The sequence below is a fragment of the Heterodontus francisci genome, chromosome 31 (assembly GCF_036365525.1).
Source record: "Heterodontus francisci isolate sHetFra1 chromosome 31, sHetFra1.hap1, whole genome shotgun sequence".
NCBI classification, from domain to species: domain Eukaryota; kingdom Metazoa; phylum Chordata; class Chondrichthyes; order Heterodontiformes; family Heterodontidae; genus Heterodontus; species Heterodontus francisci.
The window spans coordinates 24,924,356-24,934,689 of NC_090401.1; the positions used below are offsets into that span (position 1 = coordinate 24,924,356).

At 40.9% G+C, this 10,334-nt stretch overlaps 1 protein-coding gene across 9 annotated transcripts in view; it reads left to right on the plus strand.

The window, feature by feature from the left end:
- Window positions 1-9,634, plus strand: part of LOC137347090 (ribonuclease ZC3H12A) — a 33,938-nt gene extending 24,304 nt beyond the window's left edge. For all 9 annotated transcript variants that reach the window (XM_068011171.1, XM_068011170.1, XM_068011175.1 and 6 more), the window contains 3 exons: window positions 1,673-1,907; window positions 4,147-4,253; window positions 6,087-9,634. In XM_068011171.1, coding sequence (XP_067867272.1) covers window positions 1,673-1,907; window positions 4,147-4,253; window positions 6,087-7,102 — 1,358 coding nt within the window. In that variant the 3' untranslated portion in view covers window positions 7,103-9,634. The remainder of the gene's footprint in view (window positions 1-1,672; window positions 1,908-4,146; window positions 4,254-6,086) is intronic.
- Window positions 9,635-10,334: the final 700 nt, after the last annotated feature.

Below are 10,334 nucleotides of genomic sequence, written 5' to 3' on the forward strand. Positions count from 1 at the left end.
TGCTGAGTGATTCCAGCATTTCTTGTTTTTGTCCCATTGACTCCAGTTGTGTTCGGGCTCCTTGATGCCATACTCGGTCAAATGCTGCCTTGATGTCAAGGGCAGTCACTCTCACCTCACCTCTTTAGTTCAGCTGTTTTGTCCATGTTTGAACCAAGGCTGTAATAAGGTCAGGAACTGAGTGGCCCTGGCGGAACCCAAACTGAGCGTCACTGAGCAGGTTATTGCTAAGCAAGTGCTGCTTGATAGCACTGTCGACGACACCTTCCATCACTTTACGGCTGATTGAGAGTAGATTGATTGGGCGGTAATTGGCCAGGTTAGAGTTGTCCTGCTTTTTGTGTACAGGACATTCTGGGGCAATTTTCCACATTGCCGGGTAGATATCAGTGTTGTAGCTGTACTGGAACAGCTTGGCTAGGGCTGTAGCAAGTTCTGGAGCACAGGTCTTCAGTACTATTGCCGGAATGTTGTCAGGGTCAATAGCCTTTGCAGTATCCCGTGCTTTCTGTCGTTTCTTGATATTGCGTGGAGTCATTGATGCTGGGGACCTCAGAAGGAGGTCGAGATGGATCATCAACTCGGCACTTCTGGCTGAAGATTGTTGCAAATGTTTCGGCCTTATCTTTTGCATTGATGTGCTGGGCTCCCCCATCATTGAGGATGGGAATATTTGTAAAGCCACCTCCTCCAGTTAGTTGTTTAATTGTCCACCACCATTCACGACTGGATGTGGAAGGACTGCAGAGCTTAGATCTGATCCGTTGGTTATGGGATCGCTTAGCTCTATCTATCACATGGTGTTTACGCTGTTTGGCACGCAAGTAGTCCTGGGTTGTAGCTTCACCAACTTGGACCTCATTTTGAGGTATGCCTGGTGCTGCTCCTGACATTACCCTCCTGCAATCTTCATTGAACCAGGATTGGTCCGCTGGCTTGATGGTAATGGTAGAGTGGGGGATATGCCAGGCCATGAGGTTACAGATTGTAGTTGAGTACAGTTCTGCTGCTGCTGATGGCCCATAGCGCCTCATGGAAGCCCAGTTTTGCATTGCGAGATTTGTGCCTTTACTCTAAATCAGAGAGACCTTTACAACAAACTTTTACACAGCTTCAAATTCTCTTTGAGAGTCGAACATACCCTGTGCAGCTCAGGAAGAGACATCATTGTCTTCCAACTACTAGACTAAAAAATGTACACTCCATCCAGAGAAAGAGTGAAATTCAAACAAATTATCAGCAAGATGTGGCCATAATGTATGTCACATTAATTTAGCACGCAACATTTATTGTATTCAGCACAGCATAGCTTCACAGGTCCTATCAGTGCTTCACAGATGTGCTGTTTGCATGACTGAACAGGTACTCCTTTCAAAAAGGGAATCATTAATCACATCATTATCTGCAAGTATTTCTCACTTTATAAATATAGAATTGATGAAATTTTGAATCTAACTGTCACCTGCTTTCTGGACAGGCAAATGCTAATAACCAAACTCTTTGGAAATAAGTATTCACTTTACGAATTGAATCATGGATTGTTAAATACTTTTTCCACTCTAAGTCATAATTCTGTTGATAAGAGCATCATACAGCTGGCTCCCCATTACTCTGAAAATGCCTCTCATTTCCTCTTACTTTAATTACTAATCCGTCACTAATTCCCATTTAGACCAGCACATCCTTCGAGAGCTTGAAAAGAAAAAGATTCTTGTCTTCACTCCATCGCGGCGGGTTGGTGGGAAGAGGATAGTCTGTTACGATGATCGCTTCATTGTCAAGCTGGCGTATGAGACTGATGGCATCATTGTCTCAAATGATACCTATCGGGACCTGCAGAATGAAAAGCCTGAGTGGAAAAAGTTCATTGAAGAGCGTCTGCTGATGTACTCATTCGTGAATGACAAGTAAGTCGACCTTCAGCAGAAACCATTAAGCTCAACACGTTTCGAGCATTTAGCTCAAGCAGACATCTCCTATTTCTAAATACCTCCAGCTTTTATAGCACTTATTGATATTACTTATCCACAACTTCCAGATTTATCCCATCTTCTTTCCTAATCATTTCAACCATGATGGTGTTCTGGCTCATTACCTGGGTTATTTTTATTTTATAAAAGATATGATAAATTTAAGTTGTTAATTGCTTTTAATTTCAATTCACTCTCAAGATGTGGGCATCACCAAGAGGCCTGCACTTATTGCCCATCTCCAGTTGCTCAGAGAAGTGGCAGTGGGACTTCTGGCTTTGTAGCAGATTTTTGACGGCAGTTAACAATAAACTAAACATTGATATGGGATTAGTGTCACATATAGGCCAGACAGGGTAAGGACAGCGGGTTGGCTTCCTAAAGGGAATTACTGAACCAGTTGGGCTTTTACAACAATTGAATAAAAATCAGAACTCAGTCAGGACAGAGATTATTAAAAAGAAGTTTCAGTACTCATGCACCACATGCACAATAGAACAATTACCAAACTGCAAGCACATTAGGAGTGAGATATATAATCACGAGTAAGCACAATTATAAACCCAACAGAGTGGTCTCCTTGTTTCAAGATGAGAATTACATTAAAATGAGCTGCATTTTGAAACTAAAATGACTGAAATTCACTTCAGATGAGTGAGTATTGCGTTTGGCATAGCAAATCATTCTAGACCTTAAAACCAGGGGTAAGATCTATTTGGGGTTGAGGTCACAATGACAATGGAAGTTCAGAACCAATTCAACCCTCTGTAGGCTCAATACCCAATAATTGAGCGACACGAGGTGTAACATTGAAGTAGAGGAATACCTCCTGTCATTTGTTAATAATGATGGGAATGAAACAATCTTGGGGTTGATTTTAACCATTCCTGCCTGGCAGGAAAGGGGCGGCAGTGGGTCAGCCATTGAAAGGAAAACTGGCCATGGGTGTAAAACTGGGGCGGGGGGGAGGGGTGGTGGCAGCTGACCCGCTATTGCCCATTTCCTGCCAAGCGTAAACAGGTTAAAAAGTGATCCTAGTAAATCCTGTTTGTACTTGCCTGACTTTCTCAGACATTTTCAACCAAAGGAATTTGACACCCGGGCAACACTGAACAGTTAACTGAAGTTGGCTCTCTATCTCCATTGTACATGTTTAATCTGTGTATTGACCTCAACCACTAACAAAATTAACAGCTGGAACAGGAAAAGCTTTGAGCAAGCCAAAAAGGCCAGTAAGCATGCTCAGCTTGTCAAATCAATCATTTCTGTCTTTCATTTAAGGTAAATAAAAAATGAAAAACCCAGTAAACCGGACTGACTTCAGAGACCACTGAGCAACAGTGAAGTACATATCCATGTTGTAAAATTTGGGGAAAGAAATTAGTATTTGCATTTAATTAATAATCTGTTTGGAAAATGTCTGGTAAGATTCTACTGCAGGTTTTAAAATTGGCCAGATAAGGTCAGCCATGAAGCGAGAACAAGGTAATCATTAAAAATTGTGTAAAGGTCCTGCAGTGACTGACAATTCAAATTACATCAGTCATTTTTTATTTGTTGAATGTTTGAGTTCATCACGGTGAATGTGTCACAACTGAAGAACAGAACATATCTCCAGCTTTTGCCCCCTTGTCAGTATTTAGAAGTCCCACGCTCATTGCTCTTTCTACAAAATGCCCAACAAACTAACTTAGCCCAGAAGATCAACCATTATGGTATTTTGGTATCCCATAATAATCATCTCTGTGGCCTTTGTAAGTGGGATTCCCAATCTGTGCCAAATTGTGAACAGTTTTACCCCGAGGACTCAAACCCATTTAAGAACTGAAACTAAACTGCACAAATTGATCCCTTTTAGGATCCCGAGAGCAGAGGGAGGATCTTTCTCTTAATAGTTGGGGCTGGATTCAGAGCTATGTGCCAGGGTGACATTGTTCGAGGTCACGGTGGCTCCCAGTTGTCCCTTGGCCATGCAGCACCATTCTTTAAACTGAGGAAAAACTATGTTTGCATGAAAAACACAGCGGGCTCAATGATCGTGGCTATGTTTGATTATCTCAGCCTGACCTTGTCCTGTGAAACTTTACTGTTGCAAAATGTACGGGTCTCCTAATGATTGTTAATCAGTTGCCTTGCGGTTGTCCCTTTCTAATAATGGGTTTCTCCTGGTGTTCAGGTTCATGCCCCCCGATGACCCCCTAGGGCGTCATGGACCCAGTTTGGATAATTTCCTACGGAAAAAGCCTGTAATACCAGAGCATAAACGGCAACACTGCCCCTATGGTGAGTAATTTGTTTGGAAATATACAGCATTTTAGATCTTTCTAGACCAATTTCATTCACAAGTTTATCTTTCTAGAAGAAAGCTATGACCTACTTGGGGTTGAGCTCACTCCAAGATGACGCACTGTAGAACTTGGTAATGGACATCTCAATCTGGTGTATTTGTTATCCCCTAAGGCAATGAGGAGTGGTCAACATGTCAATGGGGATATGGTTAGTACCCACTCACCTCTAGATAGAGTTTTAAACTAACGCTTTTACAGCAGAATGAGCCTAGCTGCACAAAGCTCCCTTTGTACCTGTACCCCGGGTGGTATGAGCTGGTTGAACTTCAACAGTTGGCCTTTGTGCACTTGACTCAGCTAACTTGTGCCTAAACTCTCTGGTTATAGGTAACTGGAGTGTGCTCCAATGGGAAGAGAGTGTGCATGCCATATTGGGCAGATGCACATTGCAGTGGCTTGGTAAAGCACATTGAAATAGAGAGGGGCTAAGGGAGAGTAGGGAAGTTCTGGAAGGAAACAATAAGGGAGAGAGAGAGAGAGAGAGAGAGAGAGATGAAAGTTACATTGTATCCTTGGCTGAGCTGAAAAGCAAAGAAGCCACAGCAGTGCTAATATTGATGATAAAACAATGTAGCTGGCTTAGTGCTGATAAAGTAATATGGGTGGATCTTGTTGAGATGCCTTGGAAGGGATTTGTTTTTCTTATACTGCCTCGTTGCAAAAAAAAACCTGCACCATTATTAATGGAAGAAATAAAGTCACTAATGTTTGCATGTCATTAAACTGCACTGAAGTTATCACTGCACACTATGGATCAAATACTGATTTCACTGGGTTGTGCTATGTTAGTGGTTATAGGGTGTCTATAGCATTGATTACTCCTTTGACCATTGCTTCTGCTGCCCAGTTCCTCACAGCAGCACTAGTTTCACTGTGTGAAGATACAGTGGCACCAGTCCATGCATCATACAATTCTGTAGCACAGCATGGTGGTTCCTCAACAGCATTTGACTAGCCTTTATATTTTATTGATTGTCTTCTATTACAAACTTAAGCCACTGAATTTGTTTAAAGCATGCATTTTAGGAATCCTATTTAAAGTCCAGTAAAGTTCACCCAATAGCTCAGTGTAATAAGCCATTGAGCCATGAGGACCAGGAAGGTTACAGGTTCAATCTCATACTCAGTTGGACTGACCAATGCAGACCCAACAATTGGACTCAGTATCCCCGAGTTAAGAAGGGGAGGATGTCAGCTAGGATTCATGTATCTAACTTCTGTCCAATGACGCTTGCTGGAAAGTGTGTGATATGTATGGTAGTTTAGTATGGGATCAGGTTTGGCCTTTCCTGGCTGTACAGCTTACATGAGCTAGGTACCAGAGAGCATTTGTTGCCAGTAAAATTGTGCCCTGGCATGAATCGTCACTGCCCAGGAAGCAAGGAGCAAAAGGTAAGAAATAGATGTATTATGACATTTCACTCCAGTATCAATAATGTGGCTTAAGTATCTCAACAACAACATCAACTTGCAAAAAAAACACCTTCAACATGATAAAACATCCCAAGGCACCTTTAAAGGGCCATTGTCAAACAAAATTTGACACCAAGCGACACAAGAAGATATTAGGACAAGTGGCCAAAAGCTTGGTTAAAGAGGTAGGTGTTAAGTAGCATTTTAAAGGAGCAGAGATAAGTGGAGAGATGGTGATTTAGAATGGGAATTCCAGAGCATAGGAGCTATTTTGAAATGCCACATGAGTTGTAAATTGTTGCTCAAAGAATTGAAAGAAAAGATTGTATTTTTATCTTCATTTTCTTTGTTACAGATAAAAAATGTACTTATGGAATCAAATGTAAATTCTATCACCCTGAGCGAATTAACCAGCCCCAGCGTTCAGTGGCAGATGAGCTCCGTGCTACTGCCAGGTCCTCTCCAACCAAGAGCCTCAACTCTGCAAGCCCGCACAAAGAGGAGAAAAAGGCCAGTGTGCAAAAGTGGCCACCATATCCTGATATTGGTCCAGCCACTTTTAATCAGGGTGAGAATGGTTCATTGCAGAGACCCAGCCCAGACAGGCAGTACCCAATGCAGAATGCAAACCTGCCTGAGAACAGTACAACATTAAAAGGAATCGCACCAACCAAAAGGTCATTGTCAAACATAAACACTGAGTGGTTTCAACACATGGGCTTCGACAGCACCACAACCAATTCAATGTGTTCGAGCTCGCATAAAAGTTACGATGAAGGCTTTGTGTCATTTGAGAAAGAATTCTCTGATATGTGGCCTTCTAGATCGCAAAGTCACAATGAGCCATACTCTATGAACAATGGGCAATATTATCTACCTACACACAGCTTAGACCATCATCAATACAGCTACCATTCCCACGAGTCAATGCCATCACTGGGCCCTTGTGGTTACCCTCCTCAAAACCCACACAGTAGTTCTCAGTGTTGCATGGCTCTGGGCAGAATGCAAATCCAGCCACATTTCAGTCTGCCAAGTGACTTCAATTCACCAGGCTCCCAAAGGCCACAAAGCTGCTGGCCTGACCCACGCCATACCTCAGCTAACAGTAGGTCAAGCAGTCTTCCAGACCCTCATGGATGGGCTGTGAAAAGATGTGACTCACAGCTCCTGGATCCTTACTGGAAAAACAGCCAGTGGCCATCACATGACCATTGCGGAGAGGAGTGGAAGACTGTCCGCATGAAGCTGTGCGCCATCTTTCAACCCCACCTAGTGGATACTGTTATGAAGCAATACCCACAGCTTTTAGACCCCCAGGAGTTAGCTGCCACGATCCTGGCTTATAAGTCCCGAAACCCTAATATTTAAAGTGCTGCCCCATTAAAAGTAGATCAATGTGTCCAAACAAATTGCTAGCTACTAATGTGATAATTAATTTGAATCAAATGGATTGTAATGTACAAATCTGACTTGCATTAATGTGTATAAAATTTACAGATATGTTCCTAAAATCCAGTAGTAATAGAACTTGTTTCATTGCATTGTCCCTATTAAGCCAAGTTCTGGTCAATACATTGTTTTGGACTGTACAAACCATCTAATTTTACTCTAAGATAGATAAAAGTGACTTTATGTTTCTAAGGCAACCTTGTATTTTATAATTTGGTCAAATGGATCATTTAAAAAATGCAGAAGATAAAGTTTTAATATAAGCAGCTGAGATTTTCTAGATTTAACTTCAATGATTTGTACTGTAATCTGTACATACTGTATATATTGTCATCATCCTGCACTGTATATACTTTGATCAGTATATATTGTATAGTGCATACTGTAATCTGTATATACTGTACATATTGTAATGCATATATACTGTAATCCATACATTTCACGTCACTGTTGTTGACTCCTATGCAGTTCTGGCCTCAGGACTAATTCAGCACCTTTTTGTGTGTTGTTTTGTACCTTTTTTTGGAAACACAACTGTTTCCTGTTCCGAGTCGGTGCAGAACCTGTAACCTTTTCTACATATAGGTGTAAACTTTCTGCAATCAATGTTTCAAAAAGAATTGCCTTGTGGGCGTTGGTCTAAAATTATGTCAAGTTACAGCTTTAAGTTGTCAACATGAAACAATTTTGCCTCTTGGCCCGCAAGCTGGATATGTTGATACATATTGTATCTTTACTGAATTGTTGCTTTGATCATGTCGCCTGAAATCTCTCAGGTTGTTTCAGTGGTGAATGCAGTTGGCTCATTTCAGTTTCAAAACAATGACTTCATGTTAGTGACTGAAAAAATATTAGCTATTAAATTTGATAGTTAAGCAGCAGCTTTTGGTTAGAATATCCTTTTTAATCCAAGTGAAAGTTTCGCTTAGCTAAACCTTCACAGAATATGCATCCGGGAATGTGAACGGTGCTTCAAAAATGCACGTTCGTTCTTAATTGGCAATCTTAACTCACAGAAGGCAGAAGGGTGTTTGTTGTGGGAAATGAAAGGCAAAGAAGAAGCAGCCTAACTTCCATCTAAGCTGTGCTTAAATCTCCTTGGGAGCGATTGACAGTGGTGCAAGGCCAATCCTGACACCACTCACTTTGAAGAACACAAATTCAGCCATCCCACCAAAAATAAAATGCAGCCTTCTGGATTTTAATTGAAAATTGGCTTGCCTAACCTACATTCTTTGCAATTGAATTGAATTTACAATGACAGCAGCCTTTGATGTTCTTAACCTATGCCCATTTATTGCATCCAATGATTTAACCAATAGTTCTTGAAGTCAATTCTTCAGTCACCACTGAATGGCAATTGAAATTGGCTGCATTGGCACCATGTGCCAGTCTGCAGGTTGTAGGGATTGCTAACCTGGTGTAACTTAAACCTTGCACAAGGGACACCTGAAAAATTCAGAACTACAAAATCATTTGTAATGATTTTGTTCTAGTTAAGCAAACTGCTTACATTTTAAAAATATATAATGTGATAAGATTTTGTATTTTTGACTTTGTATAAGACATGTTTCTCTGAAATATTTACTGACTATATTGTAAGGTATGAGCTTGCATTTGAAGCTGAATTATATGGCATGAATGCTTTATGCCAAAATTGATGAATCTTAAAGGACAAAATTACCTGATGAAGCATCTCACGAGCTTACTGGGTTTTAGCTGCAGAGGCATAATGATATGAGGAGAGATTTTGTCTGTGTGCACACACGGAGAAAATCTTCCCCATTTTGCTGGTGATGAGGTGGTATCATCATATTACCTAAAAATGAACCATGCCAACCTGTTTGCAACTGGTACTGTACAATCATGTTTGCTACCATGCAGATCCATCATGGAAAGCCTGAGGCTTGGAGTTTGGAGTTTTTTTGTTCCCACAGCTGAACATGCCCCTGACCTGAGTTCCACCCCTCCAAATATATCAAGGATTTTGTTGTATTCTGTTTATAATCCTATGTTGCCCAACATTGCCAGGAGCTCAAATAAAGCAGGAAGGATCGTAACAATACATATTGTAAATGAGAATTTTACGGGGGTGAATCTAAGGGGTGACCAACCTATACTTTTGCATGTTTCCAAACCTGGTAAAGCACCTTTCAAGAGAACAATACTCTTAACATATAATCATATTAAACAATCAATGATTCTGTAAATTTAAAGAAAAATATCTAACTGAGAAGGTTCAGTAAGGTAGAGGTCAAAGAAAATCAATGAAGAGTATTATATGTTTAATGTGCAAGTTTTTCTGAATGGTTTCTGCCATGTTTCTTTATATTTCTGACAAAAGCTGGTTGCAAACTTGTGTTCTAATTTTTCCAAGTTTAGAAAAAAATGTAAATCAAAATAAATGTTCAAATGTTTTAAAGAGCAATAAAGTTCGAGCATTATGAAAAACATCCTGTGATGTGGTTTTGTATAGCTGAGCTATTTTATTAGTTTTCCTATTTGCAATAGTGCCTGTTAATTAGGTGTCAGTTGTGGCTCTGTTGCTGGTGCTTTTTTTGTCTCTGTTTTAAAAGTCTCCTCCAGAGACTAGAACATAAAAATCAAGGCAGTCACTCCAGTGCAGTACTGAGGGAGTGCTGTGCTGTTGGAGGTGCAGTCTTTTGGATGAGATGTTAAACTAAGGCCCCATCTGCTCTCTTAGGTGAATGTAAAAGATCCCCTGGTGTCATTTTGAAGAAGAGCAGGGGAGTTATCTCCAGTGTCCTGACCAATATTTATCCCTCAATCAACATCACAAAAACATACTGTTTGGTTATTTTCACCTTGTGGGAGCTTGTGGGAGCTTGCCGTGCACAAATTGGCTGCATGTTTCCTGCATTACAGTAGTGAGTATACTTCAAAGACACTTTATTGGCTGGAAAGTGCTTTGGGACATCCTGGGGTCATGAAAGGTGCTGTATAATTGCCAGTCTTTTATTCAGCTGTAGCTCAGTTGGCATCTTACCACCACCTTCTCAAAAGCAATTCGGGATGGGCAATAAATGCTGACCTAGCCAGCAATGCCCACATCACCCGAACGAATAAAAAAAACTCTGGCCTCTACCCCACAGAGTGATACATGTATGGCTGGATAATATGCTCAGTAGTG